Source organism: Anabas testudineus, chromosome 11 (assembly GCF_900324465.2).
Source record: "Anabas testudineus chromosome 11, fAnaTes1.2, whole genome shotgun sequence".
Classification (NCBI taxonomy): domain Eukaryota; kingdom Metazoa; phylum Chordata; class Actinopteri; order Anabantiformes; family Anabantidae; genus Anabas; species Anabas testudineus.
In genome coordinates this window covers 12,381,922-12,407,897 of record NC_046620.1, presented here as the reverse complement: position 1 = coordinate 12,407,897, position 25,976 = coordinate 12,381,922, and the positions used below count along the sequence as shown (strand labels likewise).

At 40.2% G+C, this 25,976-nt stretch overlaps 4 protein-coding genes across 4 annotated transcripts; 1 reads left to right on the top strand and 3 right to left on the bottom strand.

The window, feature by feature from the left end:
- Nucleotides 1-2,093: 2,093 nt before the first annotated feature.
- Nucleotides 2,094-13,222, bottom strand: pex1 (peroxisomal biogenesis factor 1). The gene is made up of 24 exons (XM_026349626.2): nt 13,030-13,222; nt 11,936-12,082; nt 11,689-11,772; nt 11,407-11,521; nt 10,526-11,202; nt 10,276-10,395; nt 10,022-10,142; nt 9,719-9,825; nt 9,469-9,554; nt 9,237-9,369; nt 8,932-9,028; nt 8,679-8,849; nt 8,393-8,547; nt 8,124-8,310; nt 7,794-7,960; nt 6,879-7,013; nt 6,722-6,786; nt 6,426-6,568; nt 5,429-5,532; nt 5,100-5,276; nt 4,323-4,565; nt 3,257-3,451; nt 2,986-3,116; nt 2,094-2,426 (listed from the first exon to the last, which is right to left on the bottom strand). The coding sequence occupies exons 1-24, from the start codon at nt 13,138-13,140 to the stop codon at nt 2,342-2,344; spliced, it is 3,756 nt and encodes a 1,251-aa protein (XP_026205411.1). The 5' UTR covers nt 13,141-13,222; the 3' UTR covers nt 2,094-2,341.
- A 159-nt stretch (nt 13,223-13,381) lies between these two features.
- On the top strand, nt 13,382-15,659 carry rbm48 (RNA binding motif protein 48). Its single transcript, XM_026349399.1, has 5 exons — nt 13,382-13,525; nt 13,817-14,007; nt 14,095-14,240; nt 14,695-15,266; nt 15,376-15,659. Exons 1-5 carry the CDS (start codon nt 13,397-13,399, stop codon nt 15,436-15,438), a joined length of 1,101 nt encoding a protein of 366 aa, XP_026205184.1. The 5' UTR covers nt 13,382-13,396; the 3' UTR covers nt 15,439-15,659.
- On the bottom strand, nt 15,648-17,152 carry efcab1 (EF-hand calcium binding domain 1). Its single transcript, XM_026349398.1, has 6 exons — nt 17,047-17,152; nt 16,729-16,887; nt 16,410-16,514; nt 16,145-16,296; nt 15,843-15,947; nt 15,648-15,753 (listed from the first exon to the last, which is right to left on the bottom strand). Exons 1-6 carry the CDS (start codon nt 17,120-17,122, stop codon nt 15,703-15,705), a joined length of 648 nt encoding a protein of 215 aa, XP_026205183.1. The 5' UTR covers nt 17,123-17,152; the 3' UTR covers nt 15,648-15,702.
- Nucleotides 17,153-18,036: 884 nt separating this feature from the next.
- On the bottom strand, nt 18,037-25,458 carry sytl1 (synaptotagmin-like 1). The gene is made up of 16 exons (XM_026349397.2): nt 25,271-25,458; nt 24,757-24,857; nt 24,134-24,260; nt 22,978-23,129; nt 22,733-22,844; nt 22,599-22,656; nt 22,468-22,504; nt 22,345-22,385; nt 21,941-22,057; nt 21,648-21,814; nt 21,435-21,537; nt 21,003-21,164; nt 20,538-20,616; nt 19,853-19,952; nt 19,334-19,539; nt 18,037-18,485 (listed from the first exon to the last, which is right to left on the bottom strand). The coding sequence occupies exons 3-16, from the start codon at nt 24,256-24,258 to the stop codon at nt 18,343-18,345; spliced, it is 1,602 nt and encodes a 533-aa protein (XP_026205182.1). The 5' UTR covers nt 24,259-24,260; nt 24,757-24,857; nt 25,271-25,458; the 3' UTR covers nt 18,037-18,342.
- Between the last annotated feature and the right edge of the window lie 518 nt (nt 25,459-25,976).

Sequence of the window (25,976 nt, the reverse complement as noted above, 5' to 3'; positions counted from 1 at the left end):
GTTTTCTAATTACCGAAGCTTGGATAGCTAAAGAATAGTGAGCACTGCCTTACATTTTTGCACTTGCTCTCTCCCAAGAAACGTACCTGTCAAGAAGAAAGGGAACCTAACGGAGCTAAAACGGATCCATAGTCAGCTGTCAGCTGTCTCCCACTCACTTTTTTAAACATGTGCATTTTACTCAAACCCCATCACGGCATTTTCTTTTTTGATGTTTGATTTATATCACTGAGCCACTTTATCTGTTTGCTGTTTATATTTTAACACACATACACACATGAACTTCTTTTGTTCTATTTTGACGAAAAGCCCCCTGCAAGTGAACACGTCACACCCAAGTCTTTTGTTTTGCTCTGCATCGCTCAGGATCTAATTCTGGTGGAGGCTGACACCTCTTGATGTTGGAAGATGGACTGGTACTTTGTTGTGAACCACAGCCTGTGAATCACTCAGGATGACTTTAAAGAACAAGAGCACCACTGATGATTTGATGGTAAAGAAGAAGAAGATACTTTTTTTTTTTATGTCACAACAAATGAGCTGAACTCGCCTTAGGTGTTTGTTTTCAGGCCGTGAGCTTTGCTCCTGACTTTTTTTTTTTAAAGTTACCACATGTAGTAGTGGAGTAAATCTTTTAGATTTCCCTTCCACAAGACCAAACCAAGGCTGCACCAGAAGAAACAATGTCTGATGGGTGCCTTGAGACAGAGTACGTTTGGGCCAGCATCTTTCCAGCTGCAGTGAGTTTTGCAAGCTGTGATCAGGATGCACTGCACTCCCATGAGTTGGCAATGTTTCTTATTAAACTCACAGATGTCATTTGTCTTTCTTTTACTCTCTTTTTTTGTAATTTAAAAGCATTTCCTTCACTAACTCTACTTTATTTCCTTTTCTTTTTCATCACAGATGTGTGACAAAGAGAAGCTGAAAAAGAGGAAGGAAAGAAAAGTCTCCCAATGGGCCATTTCTTCATGCAGCATTGTGTGGGATTGACACGACTAAGGAGAGCCAAATCCAGCCCTGTGCATCTATATTTACCCCTGCAGAACCTGCCAGTGCCAGTGTGTGTAGGATGACAGCAGGCATAACGCTTCAATAGCACAATATTGTCAAGACTGAGCAATGCAACAGTCAAGGAATAGGCTGGAGACTAAGAGAGCTCAGGTAAGGCTCTCAGCTGTTTTCGATGCCATCTTCAGTACTTCAGACACAGAACCTGAAGAAATGTTCTGCTCCAGAAGTTTTAAATCACTAAAGACAAGAAGGCAGCAGAAGGGCTTTGAAATGTCTTTAAAGTTTTTGTCTTTTAGCTCCAGTTAAATTCCAGAAGATGTTGGTGCTTATTCTTAAATCCCAGTTCTTGCAGGTATTACAATCAGTTTTTATTTTATTTTGGATTAGGTCACTTCAACATTTAAAAAAAAACGAGATTGTATATGGTCAGTATCACCATTACTGGACCTTTCACAGCTTTAGCCTAATGTGACACTCTGCTTTCATTAAAGGAAGCTTATAATGAGCTTCTTACTCACAGCAAACCTTCCTCCATTTATAGTTATAAATGTAAAACCATTTAAATTGATTAACTCTCCTCTGACATTTTAATTAAAATGTTTGTAAAACATCATGGCATAATCCCTGTGAGACCACCAGGGACTTTTTACAAATTCATCCAAGACTGATGATTCAGCTGCTTGATATTGTGTATAACTCTGTATTAGATGAGACGGTGTAGTGTAAACAACAGTTTGATTCATGTTGAAGTCTTTGCATTTGCACCCTCACAGTAAACCCACAAAGATGTTTTCACTTAATTAGATCTCATCTCAGGACTATATGGGGGACTGTGCTTGATTGACATCTCCTCAACTCTCCTGTAATGTTTCTCTTCTTGGGGTTATTTAACTGACACCAAATTTTACTAATTAGTTTCTGACATTTGGTGACTTTGATGAACTTGAATGTTTTTATGCCAGTCATTCCTGGCTGTGTGTGGCAAAGTTACATGTAAACCTTTTTTTTTTGCAGAAAAACAGAAAATGATTCAAGAAATTCATAATCACTTCTAACAATAATAAGACTCATAAGGCAACTTAAAGAAACAATTGTATTTTTTATTATCTCACCATTGTATATGTACACTAATTACATTTTTAGGTGTTAAATGTCTCATTCTAAATCAAGCCGTTAGAAAATATAATATAATTTATTCAATTATACAGTATTCATTTACATTGTTTCTACAGCTCTGAAAAAGTCAAATAAGTTGCCAGGTGAATTAATTTTCACAGCTCTTTTATTTATAAACAATTATTGAAGTGAGTCAGACTAATGTGTTTGATCAAGCTAAAGTCACTCGTTGTCCAGGTTTACACGTGACAGAATGAGGAGACTTTCCATCTGGCAAACCAACAAAGTTTTCATACCTAAGAAAAAAAATAAAATAGAATAATGTTAAAAACTTTAACAGTTAGCATAAAATACCAACAACTACTCTCAAGTGATTTAACACATGGAAGCATCTACAGTATTTGTCTTTTACCCAGTTCCAACGAAATATTAAATTTACTTAACACACACAGTGATGATTCAGCAGCTGTAAACTCTACGGTTGACTGTTCTTCTCTGTTCCAGCTCAGATACAATTCTGAGTGAATTCGCAAAGTACAAAACAAAGTCATTTAACTTGATAAAACATTTTGAGTGCTGTGAGATGGATTATAATATTGATTTATATACTTTTTGCTGCTATTTGGCAACAGCTTTGAAGGACAAATTTGTCAAATAATTTTCATTTCCTCCTGTAGGTGAGACTTTAAAAGGCTCATTATATGCTTGATAAATTCCTCTAAATGAATGGACAAATGTGAAATGATTTCTTTGCTTCCTGCAGAGCACACCGTTTTTGTCGCAACAGTTTCATCTATCAACATTAGAGTTATTTGTTACACAGTGAATGGTTTGGTCTGGTGTCCCGATACTCACAGGTTTGTGTATCTCTTCCAGTCGGACTTGCTGAGAGACGGCCTGGTCACAGCCAAGGCAGAGTTTATATGGGCCCAACAAAGAAGCAGCCCTGGCTGGCTGGAGGCTGAATGCACCTGGACACACTCCTCCTACATGCACACACGCATACAAAAGTACAAGAGCAATCATGAACGCTATTACTATTACTAACATGACAGAAAAGAGATTTACTCTGATAGAGTACTTCTAACAGATTAACTGAAGATTAAACAAAGCCATATAGATTTACGTTCGCTCTTCTGTAGTTGTTCTTGATGTTATTAATGTCCTGCTGAAGGTGGTCCAGCTGCTCCAGACCTAGTTCTTTGTATCCGCTCTGGAGGGAGGGCATGAAGGCAGGAGGGAGTGAACCATTAGGGTCAGGAACAGATGCCCCTGTGCAGTCATGGGTTATGGAGTTGGGTCCAGAGGCGCATTGGGAGTTCTGTCAAAGGAACGCAAAAAATAAAATTGAAAATCAGCACAATTTCAGCACACATGTGTTATCTTATTACTTTCTTCTAATATCTAATAGCATAGCATTATAAATATATATATCCTCAAGCCCTCAAGACCCTCAAGCCTGGGAGCTTGAGGGTCCTGCGCAGCCCCCAGTGTTCCTATCACCACGGGTACCATCTCATTCAGATACAGATAGATAGCTTCGGTATGGTAGGGTGCAGGTTCGATTCTCAGTTAGAACAATATCCAGTGTTATCCCTTAATATATATCTATATCCCTAATGCTACTTGTAACTGGAACAAGAATAAGACATTAATGAACAAGAGATGAGAACAGGGAACTAGTAGTAGCACAGTACTCTAATACCTGCAAGAAACACCTGATGTCACAACTAGAGATTGATGAGGTACAACACAAATGCTACGGAAAGGGGGAGGATATTATCATCATCCTCACAATCAGAGATTGAGTTCCAAGACATTCAGAATAATAATAATAGAATAGATAGACCTAAGATGGACACCTAGAGGCCAGTTACCAAGCATAAATGAAGTACCTTCTGAAGGTCTGCTAGAAGCGTGTGCATCAAAGCAACTAGGAACATCAGGAAGGATGTGCTTAGTGAATACCTTAATGACAAATCCAAAATATGATTCCCGATGAATATTGTAACTGTTACACTGGATATTGTGACTGACTGAGAATCAAACGTGTGGTTAGCCCCACTGACTTTGGCACTGAGCTATCCATCTATCTCCCCAAAACTGGGAGAGTGGCTCCAGCAGATCCCAGGAACAACAAAACCACTCTCAGCAGAGTAGCTCTGTTTGTTGTTTTCGTTGAAATAACTCACCAGTCCTGAAATTGGTGAGTTCCCGATCTCCTCCTCATAGGAGCTTCCAAAGTAGAGCCTCCATACATTTCCATGGAGTTGTTGTTCATCTGCTTGAATCTCGTTAGTCTCCAAGAGAACAACTGACTGTTCCAACCCCACACATATGTCTCCCTCTCCCACCGAATCATCTGAGCCACTGCTGTTGTTTGGGAAGATCATGGAGGACAGGCTCATGTCACTGTCGGAGCCAGAGGTCAGCTCCTGATTGTGACACAGACAATCAAAGGTTATACTGTTATACACAAATTTACATACCAAAATATAAAACTATGCAGCGGCTTCATCTCTCGCTCTTAGTATTTTTATTGTCGTTTGTCTTAGATAAGAAATAGTAGAAGACAAACTTAAACTAAACATTTAATTAGCCTTGAGGGACAATAAACATTGCACTTGGCTGCTTCAAACAAACAAAACAAATGATAAAAAAAAATGGACTGGCCAACAGTTCTGTCTTCAAGATTATTTTTGGCATGTTTTTGCCTTTATTCAGATAGCTTGACAGTAGAGAGGCAGACAGGAAACATGGCGTGAAAGATTGTGCGACATATATTACACACATCTCCAGCTCAACACAAACAGGAGCCATTGCAATTACTGTACGTGGTACGTGCACTAGCCAGTTTCACTACCAGTGCACTCCCTGTCTACCTGTTGTATTGTGGCCCAAGGCTAAACCCATCTCAACACAAAAATAAAGTCATCGGCGGTGGCCTTGTGAAAATATAAAATACTTACGTGCGGTGTGCCACTGCTCAAGCTGTTGTGGATGGCCTCCAGCTGTGCATTGTAGAGCAGGGCCTTCAGGTCTGCCCCGGTGAACTGCTCTGTCGCTGCTGCCAGCTGCTCCAGGTCCACATCAGCTGCCAGCAGGACACCCACACTCAGAGCCTTCAGGATCTCTACTCGAGCCTCCTGGAAATGTAACACAAGATAAACAGTTTTGACTTAATAATAAAAATATTATGTTTGTTCTATTTAAGAAATGTGTACATAAAGTTGATCAATTTAACGGTGTTAGTATTACAGCATAATAAGTAGAAGTGACTGAATATAAATTTACTGACGCGGTCAGGAGGGGGACAGTAGAGGGACTTGTCCAGTCGTCCAGGTCTCAGCAAGGCTGGGTCAATCAGATCTGGACGGCTGGTGGCTGCCAGCACATAGACACCTACAAGCACAAATGTAATATTTTTCTTTAGTCGACATTTTGGGAAATACACTGAAATACACATGCTCTCTTGCAGATTGTTAAATGAAAAATCAATGATCAATGCCACTCTCATATCTGTCCACTAAATATGAAGCTGGAGCCAGCAGACCAAAGATCAATAAAGACCGACAGGGGAAACAGCTAACCTGCCCGTGTTTCACTAATAGTATTTTATATCACTTTAGTTTAACCAAGTTGTGTTTTTATGTCTAAACTAACTCCTGGCCAGGAAGAGGTAGCCTGAAAACCAATGGAAACTCCTGACCAAGAAAAGGCACACAGACCTCTAATAAAAAAGGAACATATTATAATATCAAATAATTTCATGAAGACAAGGACTTTGAGTGTCCTCCATGAGAAACAGATGCCTCACTGCCCTTGAAATGGCTGCATCATTGAATAAGACAACCAGTGTAAAGAAACAAGTGTACACAGACTCTGTGTAGTAGACTCAGGTCAGACGGCCTTCAAAAAGAAACCCTAATAAAATTGACAAACCAGAAGAAAAGTTTGAAGTGAACACACAAGATGCACAAACGGTAGACTTTAAATGACTGGAACTATGTCTTGTGGAGTGATCAATCAAAGAGGATATATTACTGAGGAGACCTCATAAAAAGATAATGGATGCCTGCTTAACACCATCAGTGAAGCATGGAGGTGGAAACATGATGATCTGGAGATGCTTTGGCGATGAGAGAGGGGCAAATATAATAAGAATACAAATGAGTGTAGTTGTAAATGTAAACTTGCTTGATTCAAACCCATGTCCTTCTCTGCACCACTGAATACAGTCAACAGAATCTGTTAAAACGGATCATTATGTAGAACACACAATACTTTGTACCTACCCTGCAGTCCTTCCACCCCATCCAGCTGAGTGAGGAGCTGGTTGACCACACGGTCTGTCACCCCTGTGCTGTCATGGCCCCTCCTGGGAGCCAAAGCGTCAAACTCATCAAAGAAGAGGATGCACGGCTTTGCAGCTTGTGCCCTGGAATAGAGAGTGAAGCAATACAACAAGGTGAACTGGAAAAGTGAATGAAGAATATTCCATTAATGTTCATTACTGGGTCTGGTGTTATTATAACTAGCAACAAACACAGTGCATATGTGGTACTGGGAGGAAGGGTAAGTGTGTACTAACCTCTGGAAGGTGTCGCGCACTCCTTGCTCACTGGCACCAATGTATTTACTCAGAAGTTCAGGCCCCTGAGGAGAAGGATAGAATCTATGTCACTGAAGAAATAAGATGCTCTGATAAAGAACTTCTTTTTGACTGCCTAAGCCAAAGCCCAGCCTACCTTGATGCTGATGAAGTTCATACCACTGTCTTTGGCTACAGCCCTAGCTAGCAGAGTCTTCCCTGTTCCAGGAGCTCCGTACAGCAATATTCCTGAGCAATGGCGGATAGGAAGATTGGAGAACAGGACAGGATACTGCAACACACCAAAGGGCAACAGTCAACTAATGTGCAATCAGTAATGTTGAATTTTAAACTATACTGTGTAAATACTGTAAAGTGTGACACAGTAAAATTTAATCACTAACCTGGTTTATAAACATAAAGGGCACTTTTTTATGAGATGTGTATACACAGTAATAGTGTCTCAAATGTCTTCACTGCTTGGGTTCAGAACAAATCAATAGCAGCAGAGATAGGAAAACTATGAAGGCAGGAACACCAATATTAAAAAAATAAAAAGAGATCAATTTGAAAAACTACTGTGGCTCATATGAGAAATGGAGACTTGAGTCATTAAAAAAAAGATGAAACTGTTCCCTGAAAAAGTCCATAGAAAAGATATATAAAGAGGAAATTTGTTCACACTTGGTCTAAATGAAATAGGTTGATAAAGTTAAACTGATCAATTCTGTGGTTTTAAAACTGAAGGTCATCTCACCAAGAGGGAGAGTTGTGTATTTGAGTGCAGTGAAATGAAACTGTTTTGATTAATAAAAATGAATTGGTGTTTATTTTCATCCCATTTGCAGTTATCACTTCATTGCTCTCACTTGTGTTGAGAATATTAAATGTTAATTAGATTATCTTCATTAAACTTCCTAGCAATTATGATCATTTATGATCGATAAACTTTCATCAAATTCTTTATTATTATTTAATTTCATTCATTCTATTGCTCCTGTGGACACTGTGGAGACTCCATTCAATGGAAAACACAACAGTTTGTGTGGTGACTGGTTGCGCTGCTACTGACCTTAGCAGGGAGCAGTATGGTGTCCATTAGCTGCTGTCGCACCTCTCTCAGACCTCCCACCCTCTCCAGCCCGACTCCACTTGGGGTGTGGAGGTCCACGCCCCACAATGAGGGTGGTGTGAATCCCTTAAGAGCATGTGTGAAGTCCCTCTGGGACAGATGCACACCTGACAGATAAAAAGCGCAAACAATTATCTAAGAGGCACAATAAGTAGGAATATCCTAATTAGCAACTTGAAGCATTAAGAACAGAGAGAATGATTTAAAGTGACATTTTAGTAAATACATCGAGAATCTTGTCAGTTTAGTTGTAATAAAAGTCTTTGTTACCCTGGTCACTGTGTCCTCTTTGTACAGTGTTGGCGTGGACAGCTCGTTTCAACAGCAGGGCCAAGTCTTGAGGCGTGTAGCCCTCTGTCTCCTTGGCAACAGGCCCCAGGTCAAGAGTCTGTAAGGTCTCCTCAGATACACAGGACTTCCTGAGGATCAAATGGCGCAGGATGTCTGTTCTCTGGGCCTGTAAACATTCACACACAAATTGTTGCTTTTTGTACTTTTACTCTGCCAGTGAGTCTGTCTGTGTTTTTGTGAGTGTTGACCTGATCTGGTGGCTGGATGTGTGCAAATCCCTGGATGAAGTGGGACCCCTGTATTTCAGTCAAAGACGGGTGGAGAGAGTGCTCACTGTGGCTGGTGATGATCAGACAAACCAGGCTGGAATGAACCACCACTTCATCCACAACATCCTTCAGACCTGCCCATACAAACAACAGAAAAATGAACATTAAGGTCTGTAATGATCATAAATACTTACTGTGACCATACATAATGACAAAAAGAAAAATCTCCACACACATACAAAAAAAAAAAAAAAGTATAGTTTACTTTGTGCAATGTGCTGTTGCAGCAGTGCCTCTGGGCCGTGCTCGTGTTCAGGTGATGTGGGGGCCCCAGTGACATGATCCAGGTCATCAAGAAGAATAACTGAAGGCTGCCTCCACTCCGCCTGTTCAAAAATATCCTGCAGCATCTGTCTCACAGTTTCTGCCCTTTTGCCTGAAAAAAAAAAAAAAGTATTTTCATTAAGTGTGATCATTAAATCCAAATGAAGCATGGCATGTATGGAGTACTTGTTGACCTTGTAGCTTTTTGCAGTCCACCACCTCGATATGTGCATCAAGAACCTCTCTAGCCTTCCTGCACAGGGCTCTTGATAGACTGGACTTTCCACTCCCCTGTGAGGAGAAAATAAAACATACCATATGTTAATATTTTTAGTAATAGAGTATTTAGTAACTTTGCTGACGATCTTAAGCTGACAAACCAGCTCTATCAACACTAGTTCTTCAAAAATCCACTTAAATATATAAGCACTGCTGCACTCATCACACATATTTCATCATTTTACAGATTGTCATTACTACTTGCTATGTAAAGAAATACCTTGGCACCAGTAATGAGCAATGCTCCTCCTTTGAGTCCCTGTCCAGTGGTACCCAGCTCTTGTGAAAGACGACTACCCAGAAGGTTGTGGGAGATGAACTTAAATCCAGTCCTACTAAGCTCATCAAACCCACTGGAGAAAGACAAGATTGTGAATAATCAGAGAAAAATTAATACTCTAAAAGATTCTTGCTTAAAACATACACAGGCTCAGAGATAGCTATAGACTTACCCCAGAATACTGAGAGAGGGGAGCTCTGGTTTGGGAATTTCAGCAATAGCCTTCACAGCAGGCATGTTGGCTGGCTCTCTGTCTATCTAAAGGTGACACAAAGTGACAAGTGTGAATATCAAGAATTGCAAAACCTTAGAAAAGGTTGTTTCATCCACTGAATTACAAGCAACTGCAGGGAGCGATTTGTTCTTAAAGAAAATTGAACTGGAATATTGAATGACAGAATACATCATGTGCATGTTAATACCTGTATGTCTTCTTTCTGGAGAAGTGTGGGTGATAAAAAAAACAGCTGGTCTGCAGGATCACTCCGTGCTTCTGGTTTCAGCACAGTTAGAGCAAACTCTAACTTTGCTATAAATAAGAATAAGAAGAAAAAAAAAAGATAAGTAAACACTGATACTAACACTAACACTAACTAATATTATTTTAGCCTTTTTAAAATTAAACATTTGAGAACTATCTTCTATAGCCATCTGCAGATTTGTCTGTATATAGATTTATAAATATATTTCTGACAAGCTGGTAAAGAAGTGTAGAAATGAATCACCATCAGCTCCGTGTAGGAGGATGGTGCCAGACCGTTCAGTCAGACAGGCTAAAGGTTCATGACTCTGAGTGTGCAGCCAACCAAGGAAAGCTGTCTGAATCTCCTCATCATCTTCCTCTGGCTGAAGAGTTAATGTCAAAGATCACACAGACATAAGGGAAAGAGACAGATTTTATGCTTCAAACAAATGAAATGTTCTAATATTTCGTCATTTACATCAAACTGTAATGACAGATGGCTACTTCAGAACTCACCAGTGGTTTTAGAGGCTGAAGACGAATCGTGGAAGCTATTTTGACGGTGGATTTCACTGGCTTAATTCTAACCGTTGAATGTGGAATGATATTTAATCTGGTGGCAATAGGCTGTGGGATCTGAAAAATATATAGATTTTGTGGCCATTTACCGGGCAGCAAACCACTGAACTCCAGCAACAAAAGTCTGTGTCACTGTGAATTGGTGTATAAATGGATGAACTATTACTCTGTAGGACAACACACTTACCCATACTCTTCCACTATGGATCTCTCCCTTGTTAGAACTTTTCTGTTTGACTGTTAGATTCTCAAGTCCATGGCAAACCACCCTGACCACCATGACTTCTTCGTCTTTTTCATCCTCTCCACCCTTAGAGGCACCAACTTTAGCATCTTGTGTGTTTTTCTTTTTTTCCATGGCCTGTTTGGCTCTGTCCCTTCTTTCTTTAGGGGAAGGAACTTTAGAGAGCGTGCCATATGTTACTTGAGAGTGGCCTCCATACAGTCCTGAATTTAGCCCATGCAAAGGGAATAAATGAATAACACCAGTTGTAACATGGCTAATGGTGCAAAGAGAGTAAGGAGGTGCATCACACACTCTGTAGATTGAGTCAGTGAGGAAGGCAGGGATGTCAGGTACTGGTGGTTGCTCTTTAACAGGATCATAACTGCCCTTAATCATATAGTGTAGTAGGCTCTTCAGGTCAGCTATGCCACCCCACTGGTGACTTTGAGGGACAGGATCAGAATGTTGTAATGATGAGAAGGGGAGATCTGACTGCTGTTGTCTCTGAAGAGGCTGTTTTTCACTGGTTCTCAGCACAGAACCACTTACGGTACCAATTCCAGTACGGATCTTGGGAGACACAACCAGTTCTGTGAACTGCTCCAGGCGACCATAGGGCACAGATGGCAAAAGTGAAGCTGCACAGGGTTAAAAACAGAAAAAGTTATATTGATATGTATATAACCAAAACATACAAACTGATATAAAATTAATCACAAAGCCACAAAATTGCTATTATTACAATATGTACAAATAACAAATTTCTCAATTGTAGATAAACAAGGAGCATTTGGCAAACAGTTTGATACTGATTTGAAAAACGTTATTGCATTAACTCTAACCTATTTGAATGTAGATGGCTGTGTGGCTGTCCACCCACACTGGAAACACAGCATCTTGAAACACCACTCTGATCTGATCCAACAGGTGCTGCTCCAGTGCAGCACTGTGAAGCTCCTGTCAAACACATGAAACACATATCAAATCATTGCTTCTTAAATGTAATTTAGGATCCTGCTTCTAATTGATGACCCTGTAGTAAAATAAATTTGAAGGCAAGAAGAATTTAAATAAGCTATACTTGAAAGACTCTGAATACATCAGGTGACACTTTATTCACGCACCAGGATCTCCCAGTCATCAGACGTAAGCGGTTCCACAAATACTTGATGCACTGATGAGACCTGGTGACATGGTCTCAGAAAGCCCTGAGGGAAAAACCACATGACTAATCAGTCAATAGAAACACCAGTCAGTCTGGCCAGTAATCGACAATTTCTGTAAACTATCAAACGTATGCCAAGTTGTGTAATGTAGAGAATACTCAAATGGGAAATGAAGCAGAATAAATTGTTCAGTGTAGAACCCTACCTGCTCTCCATCCTTCAGGCCTAATTTCTCTCCCAGTTGCCGACACAGCGCCACCTGATGACTGTCAAGGCAGGAAGAGGTTCTGTTTTGAGTCCAGCTGAGAAACACTGGATTTCCGTGGACCCAGGACAACTCCAAAGCCTGGTTCTGGAGCACAGGCAAACAAAGCATTTTATTTCTGTAGTTCTTTTTCACTGCCATGGAACTTGATCTTTTCAGTGTCTCTAAAATAATAATGTAATAATAATGTGCTAATTTTTCTGGTCTAAATGAGGTTTTCCTAATTTAAATCACAGCACTAAACAGCTCAGACTAACAATCAATGATAGAGGTAACACATTTAATTTATGTGTAAATATGTCACAAAATAATTCTTCTAAACAACCACACAGATAAGGACAAAGGCCTGGGCATAATGATCTAATGTAAGCTCCATCACATATCAAAGAAGTGTCACCTGAATGATGGTGGATGGTGGATTTATAAAGAGGCTAATGGACCACAGTTAAACAGCAAACTCAGAAACAGGGCAACTCTTCTCTGTTTCTAATGCAATCCTCTGTCACCACCAAGTGAGACTGTAAGGGAACTACTAGATATAAAAAAATGAAAATAAAATGAAACCCAGTAGTAGTAATCAAAACAGTCATTACCACACATCTGATATATTTGATATCACAATTTCGCACAGCAGATATACCTATACAAATCTCTATACAAGCACATATGAGAATCAGTACTGATTCAAACTTGATCTCGTTTTATTGATTGCTATCTTTCTGCCTTCAGCCGAACATGCAATTGAGCAGGTCATCTGTCGCTAAAAACTCCTTGTACCTTTCTCTTTATTCATGCAATGAGCACGTTTACATGCTGACCTTAGTTTAGACATATTTGTGTGACTAGGATGTACCTGAAATTAACAGACAGCAACATTAATTGTGATTGAAGGAATCGTACGACACAACAGACAGTTTAACATTTAGATCTCACTGTTGTTTCACCAAACTAAATCCACTAGTAAGTTATCTAGCTGGTTAACTGTTACATGGCAGTGACAGCAGGATTGCTAGCTATAACTTAAGCTAACTTACCTCGTTCAGTGAAAGGTGCGAAATTAACTTCGAGGGGAGTTGAAGAAAGCAGTTCTTTGTGTTGTTAAAAACAACTGTAACTGGTTGAATGCCCTGATTACTAAACATCATTTTCACGTGGCATAACTAGCTCTATTAATCGCAGGTACGTAGTTTTGCTAACGTCAAATGTGCAACTATCTCATTGGCAATCGATGTGCTCTGACTCTGCCCAGCTAGACCAAAATAGTTGATATTGAGCTTCAGACTTTTCAAAATAAAAGATATTGCGTGTGGATACGCATTCGATGCGGTGTATATTTGATACTATACAGAATCACAAGCACTTATTTTGAAATATGTCAACCGGAAAACAATTTCTAGAAACATGGCGGCACCTGTGGGCAATAGTTCTGGGTGTTGGAGTGTCCCTGAGGTTTATAAACATCACGAACAGCGAAAAGTATGCATTTCTCGGCCAAAGTATAGGGAAGGAAGGAAAGAGAAGGCTGTAAAGGTAAGCAATTGCTACTATGTGCTGTATAACAGCAAGAAAAACCCCGCCTACCTTCAGCTATGCGACACTCTAGCTAGAAGGTAAACATCAGTCTAAACATGTAAATAAACTAGCTTATAAGGTATCTACAGAGTTCTCATGATATATGTACAGTCATTTTCATTATCCTAACTTCTTCTTTCAAACTACACCGCAATCAAGTGTTACTTGTGTAGACCAAGTGTAGTGGCTCCTTTTTAACTTTTGTTTTCCTCCTCCAAATATAATCATATGTGTCCTGTACATTATTAGGTGTACACCATCAATTTAGAGTCCCGTTATGTGATGGTCCAAGGGGTCCCAGCCATTGGAGTAATGACAGAGCTGATCCAGCTATGTGCGCTGTATGGAGTTGTGGAGGAGTACAGACCTTTGGATGAGTATCCTGCTGAGGAGTTCACGGAGGTCTACCTCGTCAAGTTCCAGAAACTCACAAGTGCAAGGTTCAGGGTGGCTTCTATTATTCATTATACTGTATTGGCATGTTGGGGAAAAACTGCTATATAAATATGCAAAAAAATCTGTTTCAGGGCAGCCAAACGACACATGGATGAGAAGAGTTTTTATGGTGGTGTGTTGCATGTGTGCTATGTCCCAGAATATGAGACTGTGGAAGACACCAGGCTGAAACTGCAGGACCGGAGAAGATATGTCATAAGGACTGCTCAGAATAGAGGTACACTTTAACATCAGATATACACTCATTGGCCACTTTATTAGGTACCTACCTGTTTAATCTAAAGCAATTTAATACAGTAGCACTGCCATGAATTCTGCCTGTACTTCTGCCTTTAGGTCCTCATTTATGTAAATCAGGTGGCCAGAAAATTGTGTTAGATTGTATATGTTCTTAATAAAGTAGCCATTAAATATAAAAGTGCGCTAAAAGAAAAAGCTGTGCAAACTGTACACACTGCACACCCCTTATTTAACTTATTTATACACACAAACCTGAGTTAGTCATCTGTTGATTCTTCACATATATATTAAGTGTCTAGATTGTCTTTTTATCTCTTATGTGTCAGCTGCCAATCAGGTTTTTGATGCACTCTATCCATTTTTGTGATGGCCATGACAAAATACACTTTAATATGTTATTTGTACTTTTTTCCTTGTATATTGTTACACAGCAAGAGAAAAAGAAAAACAGGAGCGGTCAAATGAGGATCCCACAACATCAGACACAACCACCACAACTGAGATGACCATCGTTGAATATGACAAAACCTGTGACAGCGATAATACAGGGGAGGCACAGCAAACATCATACATGAGCCATTATTCCAGCTTTCCTCCACTTCCATTACCTCCCCAAGAACATAATTTCTATGGACATACAAATCAACAAGGGAATATACAAACAGAGGACAAAATGGGGACATTACATAATGCCATTATCAATACAAAACAGCAGCTGCAGAAAAGTACAAGCTTCAGTCAAAACTCTTCAGATAGAGACAGAGGAACAGAGCAAAGAGTGACTCCAAATCAGGCATCTGCAGTCAGATTTGTCCCGAGGACTGCACACTTGGAGAACAGGAAACGCAAAATGGCAAAAGAGGCTACAGAGATCTCACTGACGGATGTTTCTGGGAAAAATGAACCTTTGATTGGGCCAAAGCTACCTGAACCACCTAAACTGGACATGGAAGATGTGTCATTAAACACAACTGTCAGCCTGATCAGGAACACCATGAAACAGGTAATTTATAATCTGATTTGCTTGTAGCAAGTTAGAACTAAATTAAATCTTTATTATAGTCTATAGTCATAATTCATGCAAGGAAAATCACTGTTTTCATCTTTTTTAGGTGGAGTCAGTTCCAGATCTCAAACCACTGGAGAAAAAGATAAAACCACGTCGCAGGATTTGATCCTTCAGGTTGTCTGTCCCTGTTTGTCCGCCCTGTGATAGACTGGCGAACTGACCAGGATGTACCCCCCTCTTGCCCAATAATAGTTGACAGGCTCCAGCACTCTTGTGACTCTTAAGAGGAAAAGCAGTGAAGATAATGGATGGATTGACAATTTACTTGGAGAATGACCATTGAGTTTCATTTGGCAGCTTGTTTTTATTCACATATTTTGCATTGCTGTGCAAACAGCTATTTACTCATGTATTAAAGACAAAAAAAATATTATTGTTCCAGTTGTTCCTGAAATATGTGCTTCTCAAATGCCTCACTTTTCTGAAAATGAAGAAAAACAGAATGGGAGATAAAATATTTATAACTTGAATTTAATTATTTAAGTAAAGCTAGTCATCATTTGTGATTACCATGGTGTCAGGGAGGCAGGTTCCAAAAGCTTCAAGTAAAAGATTCTCATCTCTCACTGCCTTTTCAAAGTCAGAAAAAGACAGTCTGCCATCATGGTCATGGTCCTGCGAATGGAAACAACACTAGCAATAAGACTTGTGACCAACTTTTCTTTTATAACAGAATGTAAATACAAAGTGGGGGACTTATTCAGCATTCAGATAATAACATTCCAAGCTAGTTTTAAGGTTTGAGGAGGTCCTGCAGAACTATGCAGTTACGCCAGTGAAAAATTACATTTTAGCCGTAACTGTGTCCTTACCATCTTCTTGAGTGTGATCTCCACCAAGTCTTTTATTCCTTCATCTGGGTCCTCCTCTGTCGGCTGTCTAATAAGGCTGTTCTTCAGCATGTGAAACATCTCTTCCCTTGAGATGTAGTTGTCACTGTTCAAGTCATACACACGGAAGCAGTCTTAACCATGCAAAAAAGGGAAGAGTTGTTAGTTGGTAAAGTATGATAATAGCTTGTAATTGATGTTTTCCATGTATGTATTTGAGATGAAACACTGAAGGTTGATTACTTACATTTAATTTTTTCATCCAATGTCCCCCGAAGGAAAACAGACAGCCCCTCAATCCATTCTCTCATATTAACAAAGCCGTCATTGTCTTTGTCAAACGTTCTGAAGACTGGAGAGTATTTATTCAGTAACATTCATATCATGTCCAGGTTTCCAAACAATCTCATGTCTAACTCACATCCAAAGGACTGCTGGTTATTTGTAAACCTTCAACCTTTGTTCTTCCAAATGTGAAAAACATGGCATCATGCAAACTTGGCAGCATCAAAGGTGCACAAGTATTTTTATATATAATCAGCTGTTGGGCTTAATAGACAGAATACCTCCATCCATGATCATATCATCAGTCATCCCAAAGTGGTTGTGCAGTATGCTCCTGAACTTCCCTCTGTCCAGGCCGTTCATTGCTCTCCCTGGAGTGGTCGGCTCCCCCATCAACACGTTAAACTCTCGGATAAGGAACTCAACTTCTGTTTTATTGACTACAGTGATAGAGGTAATGGCTGACATTTCACATTCTGTAATATGCAATATTTTGCATTTATGGCAGTTAGCTAACTAACTTTAAAACAATAAAGCGCACAACAGTTGTCCTATGCTTAGCTACGAAAGGCTAACTGACAAAAACACTGAATACTCACAGTGCTCCACTTGTTTTGAGATCGTCTCAGCGAGAGTTTGTATTAATTTTCGGTTCATAGCGGACATTTCTGACATTTTAGAGGTAGGTCGCCGGTCAGACTGAGAACTGTTAGCTAGCTTAGTGATGTTGACAATTTGTCGCCATGGAAACCACGTAGCAAAACGCTTCGATAAAGTAGAAAAACATCTTTATTTTCTGGTTATTTAAGATTCAATTCAAATGTTTGCACAACCAGCTGCACGTCTGCACTAAAATAATTGTAGTTGTAATTTGTAATGTGCATTATCCTTCTTTTCTCGAGACGATAAGTATTTATGCAAATAAACAGATCATTGCAAAATACTTAACTCAGACTACAGAAGCTACAGTAAAGAACATATCACAGAATTCTGAATGGGTATTTTGCCACCACAGCAATAGTAAAGGATCAAATCAGGCTAAGTACAAATCTAAGTTCTTTGGGTTTATTTTGAAAGGCACATAGCTTCGTTTCCGGTCTCATTGCAGCTTGAAGCAGGAATGTTGACATCATCTCCATCTGCTGGACAGGAGCTCTGACTCATGATAAATGTCTTGATCCACTGTCGTTTGATGAAGTTAAGATGGATACCTGTTGTAAAAGTTTGTATTGGTGACAAAAATACAAATTACATTCTACTACTACCTTATTTTTCATAGTACAGAGTCTGACCACAAGATGGTAGTCCATTTCTTCTGATGGATCCATCAGAAGAAAAAACTTAGAGCATGTCTTTTCTATCCTATCCAACTGCACTACAGACACCTAAAAATCTAGTAATCACACTTAATGAATAATCTGAATCTGAATAATCAGAATATGTATCATTTCATTATAAAAGTGAATATTCTCTGATGTGGAAAAATTAGGCTCAACTTTAAATAAATAAAACTAATTATCAAATGTTAATTCATCTGTAGTTATTAAATTAGCTACTGAAATATTTGTGTAAATCAGAACACTAAATGATTTATCAGTTCAGGGTTGATATTTAATTTATAAACTACAATGATTACAGAGTGAACCAAAACATACACATCAAACATTTGAAATGCGAAGAGATCCTGTTTCAAAACTAGATATTTCTGATTTACTTCATTAAGTCACAATGTTGCACCACTGCTGCTGCTCGGTGTTTGTGTTTGTACATAGGACAGTAAAAGTGTGTGGATGCATATTTGTAACAGAGAGGTTAAATCTGCTGATGTGTTTAGTGTCCTTTCAGTCCAACCATTATTCAAACATGAATCTATTGGTATGCAAGGTGTGTGTGAGTCATTCAGAACGAGGTGTGAGATCAGTTCTGATGGGTAGCCTTGTGTCAATCCAGTGGTTTGGGTTTTCGATCATAGAGGTCCACACAGCAATCTCCTCTTCAGTAGAGTCCATCCACTTGACAGCTTCACCGTAACTCTGACCTATGATTAAAAAATATATAAAACATGAATATTTATTATTTATGTTAAGTCATTACCACAGAAATCTGCAGTCCACACACTGATGCATTTCTTTCGAATGAAAATTATAGCAGAAAGCAATTCTAACAAAAAAACACAAGTTGTTTACAGAAGCAGGCGCCGTCCTTCAAATACTACTAACTACTATACCATGACACCCTTATCAAAGTCTACTGACATCATCTTCCTTCAGGAAACCCACAATGATGAAGTAGCTGCACTGTCAGTGGTTTGATCTTGAGTGCTTGAGTGAATGCAAATGTGAGTGAATGCAAATGTCAAGAACAATAACCACCAACTAGAAACATTATAACAGCTGTATGTCTGTGTCATGAAATTACCTTTGTCATCTTTCACTGTTTCCATTACAGTATAAGTAATGACTTCATCGAGATTCAAAATCTATTGCAACTTTCGACTGCCAACTGTTTTAACCTCGACCTCTCGTGAACCTCAACTACTCATGATACTTGAAACCCCTGTTGGGCTCTTGCTTCCTGGAGTACTAAGTTGTACAGGATATGATGCATTTCATATTTTTGGAAACAAAAGCGGTTGAGTGTTTGTTGACAATACAAACAAGAAGCTGCAGTTCACACTGAATAAGCAATGTTTAGTGCTTATCAAAAAGGTCACCAAAGCAAACGATGAAGAATGTGAAACACCAGTAGAGGTGAATTGTCTGTGTATCTGTACCTGTTTCTCTACATCTTTATGAAGAGCTGAATGGTGGTACTAGAAACAGGATTACTTCATTTTAAAGTAAACATAAATAAAAGTATGACGATGTACAGTGCAGAGACTCTCACCAGTTCCACAGCTCAGACGAATCCCTCCCAGGACGTGTGTCTTTAACCCGTCTCGCTGGCAGACAGTCAGCTCAGCACACGCCTCTCTCAGGTCGCTGGTGTGGAAGCCGTCATACACCATGGTGTGGTTGAAGGTAGGGCTGATGGAGCGCTTCACCAGTCGCGTCTTCTGACCACTCTGTCGACTAGCGTCTGGGAGTATGTAGCTTGTCGGGTTTAAAGTATATTATAAATAGTTAAATTCAGTCAAACAAGAAAGAAATTGTGAGCATGTGTACATTATGTAGGGGGTACACTTTTAAACCGAAACAGTAAAAACCATCTTTCGATTGCAAAACTAGATTCCAAGGCTACATTCATGAGACGGATCCCCTCTTTCAACTAGATTCATTTCAAACTGAGCCTACAATTTAACATACATGTAAACATAAGTCAGGTGATGGACTGGTGAACACAATGTGCTTAAAATGTTCTTATAAAAACAACTGTTGAAAATATGAAACAAGAGCTAACACACACCTTCTAACAAATGAGTCTATGGCACCTCCTTTGTTTACCAGCAGACTTTGTGCCTCCCGAAGCCAGATGTGAAGCTCTCCTGTCAGCGGCAGGCCACCACCTTAACACACACACACAAACACACTCTTATTTTTATATGGCAGTCAGTGTGAGGACACTCATTGACATAATTCATTTTGTTCTACCCCTGCTGTTATGTAGGTCATGCTAATCTACTCTGTTTCAATTTTTAATTTATCCCATGTACTGCTTTACCCTAACCCTAACCAAAATCTAAATCTAACCCTAAAACGCAGTCTTAACCTTGAAATTGCTCTTTAAATGCCTCAAATGTCCTCTAATGGTTAAAAATGTATGCTGAACTTCACATTGATAGCCATACAAACACAAACACACAGAATGTTTCAGATGCAGGTGATTGCGGTACTGAGGTAGGACATAATGTCCATTCATCCATCTTAGTGTCATCTATGACTCAGACTGAACTTTAAGATTCACGCGGAGTATGTCACCAATCATCAACGACCATCATCTGAGAGACTGATGCATTTATTGTACCATATCTTTTTTTATTTATTAGCTTGTCTGTCATCTGTAAAGTGCGCTGAACTGCATGAACCTGTACAAAGGGGAGTATACAGATAGATTTTGGCTGATTGATTAATGATGTCTGTGTTCTCCTCACCCTCAAATCCATCTGGGATGAACTTAATAGACAGCATTATGGTCCCACGACTGCTAATGGAGTTTGGACTCAGATGAACCTGGGGTGGTGGGTGAATGGGGGAAGAGAAGCAAGAAAAAGATAAAAGCAGACAAAAAGACAAAGGGAATTGAAGAAAGATAAAGAAAGGGGGAGGGGGGTTGAGTTGTGGAAGCAGGAAAAGATTATGGTTACGTAAAACCTTAGTTAAAATTCACAGCATGTCTTCCTCTCCCTTCAGCTCTCCCAGACACAAGAAACACTCCTCCATGCATTCTGTGTCCCCAACAAAGCTGCTAAAACTGCTGTTACCCACACACTCTGTTACTAAACAAATGTAGAATCAAGCATCATGGTGTTTCTGGTAAATATTAGTTTGGGAGTCAAACACTAATGCAAATTTCTGTGACTGGATGAGTGAAGTCATTCATGTTTGCTCTTCCTTACCCGTGGCTGCAGGTCCTGCCACACAGGCTGGGTGCAGGTCCAGTCCCAGAGGCCCAGAGACACCTCCACCTCCCCCAGGAACACATTCCTCCCCAGGGGCTCGGCATGCCACACGGACAGGTTCAAGGTCCGACTTCGCAGCTCCCCAATCCTCACTTTATACTGAAAGATGAAAACCAGCACCAGACAGGCAACATATAACATATACTGTATCTGTGGAGATTAATGTTCAATATTCAAAATACAGTACGTCCTCTGTCGCCATGACCTGCAAAAAGGAAACTTTAATCAAAGGAACATCTTGAAGACTGGAGAAGTAAGTGACTGCAGTGCTGCAGGATACGTGGAGAGGAGCTCAAGGACAAAGCTCTGAAGGAATACGTCTGTGAAGACTGCTACTTTACGTAATATGTAAATGAGCGAATGTCTCACTTTGAGTGTCTGATCATAAACTGGGTTCAGTGTCTTCTTCTTCACTGAGGTTTTCTTCTTACTGTGACTGGACTTGTCCGGCAAGAGATAGGTTTTAACATATCTGTGAAACAGGTGTACACACACACACACACACACACACAGTTTGATTTTTTTGTATTATCGACACTGTTGCTGCAGTATGCACATTCACACGTATACGCTGTCACTTACGGGTCAGAGCGGTTCTTGCGTGCTGAAGCGATGTCCTCGCAGCGATACACTTTGACTTGCAGCTCCTCCTTCTGGGTGTCATAAACCAATGAGAATTGAATACGGCCCCTCACCTCCACTACTCCGAAATCGCCCGAGCTGAACAGACTCATCATGCTTCCACTGAGCTACGAGACACACGCGCAGTACAAAGATCAGCTCCTACGTCATTGTCCGGAGCTGAGTCATCTTGCGTAGCTGGATGGCCAATTAATGAAATGGATGTGCACAGGCATATGTGTGTGCGCGCGTACCGTGTAGCCCAGATGAAGGCTGCTGTTGGAACTGCTCGTTTTCAGAGAGGCTGGATCTGGCTCTGTCAGGCTGCTGCTCAGGGAGTCAGTGTCCCCATTGTGGCACTCAAAGTCATCCTAAACACACACAAACACACACACACACAAATCTCATGTACAGTGTCACTGCTGATCATCTATCAGTTGGTATCGTCTGCCGACATATTACCTTTCACATATGAAAATGTAACTGCTCCATTATATTGGACTAGAAAATAAATCTGTGACGGATGTTTGCATTTAATTTATTTTAAATACTGACTTGTCAGTGATGTGTGTTTGAATAATCAGACAGTTCGTTCAGCAGTGTTTTCCAAAACCATTAGTCGTGAAAATCTGTGAATGTGGGGGTCTGTTATAATCACCTCAGGTTCCTCCGAGTGGCCATTACTTCTCCTTTCACATGCTATGAGCAGAATCAAGAGTTAATATTAGCACTATGAGATAGCTAAATAGTTACAGAAGCACTGACATAGAAACTTTCATACCATTAGATGATGAGGAACTATCTCTATGCTGGACATCCTGCAATTAAATGTGGTTTATTATTATTATCTGGATGATTATTAAGAAACCTGTTTCATGCATGTAAACAGGAAACAAGCATGCAAACACAGACCTGTGCTAGAGGACTTTTTGTTCTGGGTGTGGGTGTAGGTTTCAAATTCTCTTGACTCCTGGAAACATAATTATTACAAATAAATACAGTTTCATACAAATCAAGTGATGTGATTTTTCTCTGCCCTCACTAACCCTCCACTCTCCTCTTCCTTGTCGTCCTTCAGCCTTCTCTCTGCCTCGGGAGACGCGTTGTTGTGAGAGGTTTCCTCTCTTTCTCTGTTAAACACTCCATCCAGGGGCAAATCTGTTACCATAGCAACAAGTACAGACCAATCACTGGGATACCCCTGAAACAGCAGGAAATCCGCTCTATATGCTGCCCCACCACACACACGCAAACAGCAATGCTGCGTTAATAGCGCTAACTGAAGACTGACCTCTATTCTTTGTCTTCCTGTGGCGTATTGTGGCGTGGACGAGGTCACAGCCGGACAACCGGTTGTGATGGCGTTTACTGCGTTCTTCACTGAACCACGCACCCGACAGGGAGTGTAGTTGTGCCGCGTTTGCCTCTGTCTCCTGGAGGATTCTGGAGGATTGATACGGGGCCAAGTTAAAAAGCAAACAATCACAACTTCCTGTCTGCCAACGTCAGAAACTAAACAGTGTGTTACAGTCACTGTTGTGAATTGGAAAGTACATGTGTCAGTTCTAATAAAACCTCCTTGAATGTTTGCTAACAAGGCGGTTTATTAACTTTTCTTTGTACATTGCCCACCATCATAGTGACAGTAAAAGTAATAACAACTAGTAATTGGCTGAAGCCCCAATCATAACAGAACTGGTAGTACTGTATAAGTCTCCAAACATGTGGTCAGTGGGCAACAGCATTTTGAGTCGTACAAACATTACTCAGATCCATGAAAGGTATTTTAGTTTAAATAATTCTCAGTAAGTAGAGTGACCTAAGTTTGCCACTAAGCCAACAGGGAGTGTGTTTATATGGGCACTAATATCCCGGTTGTGCGTTACTCATGTAAACGTCATATCTTGTTTTTCAGAAAACTGGATATGTTAGTTGAAAGGAGTCCTCCCAAAGGATAACCAGGATACCATGGCATGATTAACCGACATGTGTGCAGGTGCTTCAACCCAAGTTACGTAACAGAAAATATAAGCACACATTGCATTTGCCACTCTTGTTTTCCCTTACTGATGATCAGGTGGAGAAGCCACATCCTGCTTGGTGGCAAATGTAACAGAGCTCAGACACATGATTTGAAACTTGACTACTGTGAACATGTACAGTAGGTGATGAATTAAAGGGAAATACATATATGATACAGTTCACTGACTTGCCAGTGACTTGTCCCTTTAAATAAAAGGGATGTTACTGTGAGTGATCACCTTTATCCTAAGATAACACGTGTATCTTGAAACTATGCTAAGGAACACTGGTGATGCTCTGGTGGTCCAACACCTTGCTGTGACATTTTGTGTTCGTTTTTGTTCCCCATTCGTAACTCATATTTATGCTAGTGTTAATTGCTGACACAGAACTGGCACCTAAAAAGATAAACAGTCACCTCTGACCTTACACGCCCTTCATCACGATGGCGCAACTCCAAGTCACGTTCTAAGACCTGCAAGATGGTCGACTGTTCCTCTTCTGTCAGGTGGCTCAGGTCAAGAGAAGATTCAACCCGCTGCCCCTCCATCCCTGAGGGGGAGAAATAAATACAAACTCAAAATACGTAGACAGGAACTAATTAAACTTAGTAAAAATGAAAAGGTTTCATTACAAAAGAATTTAAAACGCACTGAAACATAAACGTGGAACATACACAAAGTTTGCTGTTTGTGTTGTATCTAAAGACAGGATGTGGAATAATACACTATATTAAACGTAATACTGGGAACATTTTGGTTTCTTGATTAGCATTTCCAGCCTTTTTGACCTATGACCTCTTAAAATACAACACTGCTTATTTGTGAGCCCTATCAGATGATGCTTAAACAAATGGTTTCACCAAATAACATTTTTTTTGGGCTCATTAAATTTGAATATGTTTTTGGTGTTTGACATATTTTGTGCTTTTGCTGAGGAGCATAATACTAAGAAGGAGGAGGGACACTGCTGTGTGCAATAGACTAACCTGCTGCAACACAACATACAGTATTGTGAAGTCTGTTTCCACTGCCTTCAGGCTAGTTACCTTTGAGTAATTAACGCATGCGCAAAGCGATACTGCTTTCCAATGCTTAGTAGTGTGACAAACAGGATATCAGCCAAGTGCACCCCAGCTTTCACAGACACCTAAACACAAAACACAAAAAAAAATGTGTGGCAATGTGCAGTAGGGAATATAGATATGATATTTGATTTAATAATGTTTGTATTGATCATGTAAAGTTAAACATTATACGTTTTATACACAAGGTAAGACTGTAATATTTGACGCTATAGTTCTGGAAAATAATAAAGTGTCTATTATGACTAATGATGCTCAATGCATAGTAATATTAATATAAAGTACATGGGAAAATAGGCCCGCGCAGCACTTTTCCTCATTATAAACACCGCGACAGAGTGAACACCTATCGCCACTTTGTTTTTTTTTTTATTTTTACCTTTAGGATCTAAAGTTGAACTCTTCCCTCTGAAAGCTTTTAAAACTACGCACAAGCAGGACGTACAACCCCGCCAAAAATCAATCGGTGTTACCTTACCTGACAGCTTCTGCCACTTCCATCTCTGAAAAGTTTGGTGCAAAGTTGCCCCCGTCGTGTGTGTTCGTGCGCGTCCGAGTCTGTGTGCTGAGTAAACGCAGTGAACACGCCCTCCACAGTCAGTGCGCACAGGGGCTGCACTCAGCTGGGAGCCGAGCATGAGGCGGAACAAACAGAAACTACACAGAGGGGGAGAGTGGCTGTGTGTGTGTGTGTGACAGAGCTTCAGATTGATATGGTGTGTTTGTTTGACTGTATGATATGACTCTCTCTCTCTCTCTCTCTCTCTCTCTCTCACACACACACACACATACACGGATGTTTTACCAAATGGCAGGGTGGAGGTGGGATGTAACTTTGCTCCTTGTAACTGTCCACACCTGCTAAACACACACTTGGCCACACACAGAGAAACTGCTGCTGCACCTTTTTCACACTGTACACACACACACGCACACACACACACACACACATACATATACAAACTGTTTTAAAGCAGAAGTTAGAATAGCCAGCAGCACATCAAACCGGCCAGGACTAGAATGTGTGTGTCTGTGTGTGTGTGTGTGTGTGTGTGTGTGTGCTTATTTGTCCTTTCGCTGTTTGTGTGTGTGTGTGTAGGGGGAGGGGGATTCAGATTGAAAAAGAGACCTGTATTCAGTTCTGTCCTTTGTCAACAGTCTTGGATGACAGCCACGGTCTGCCC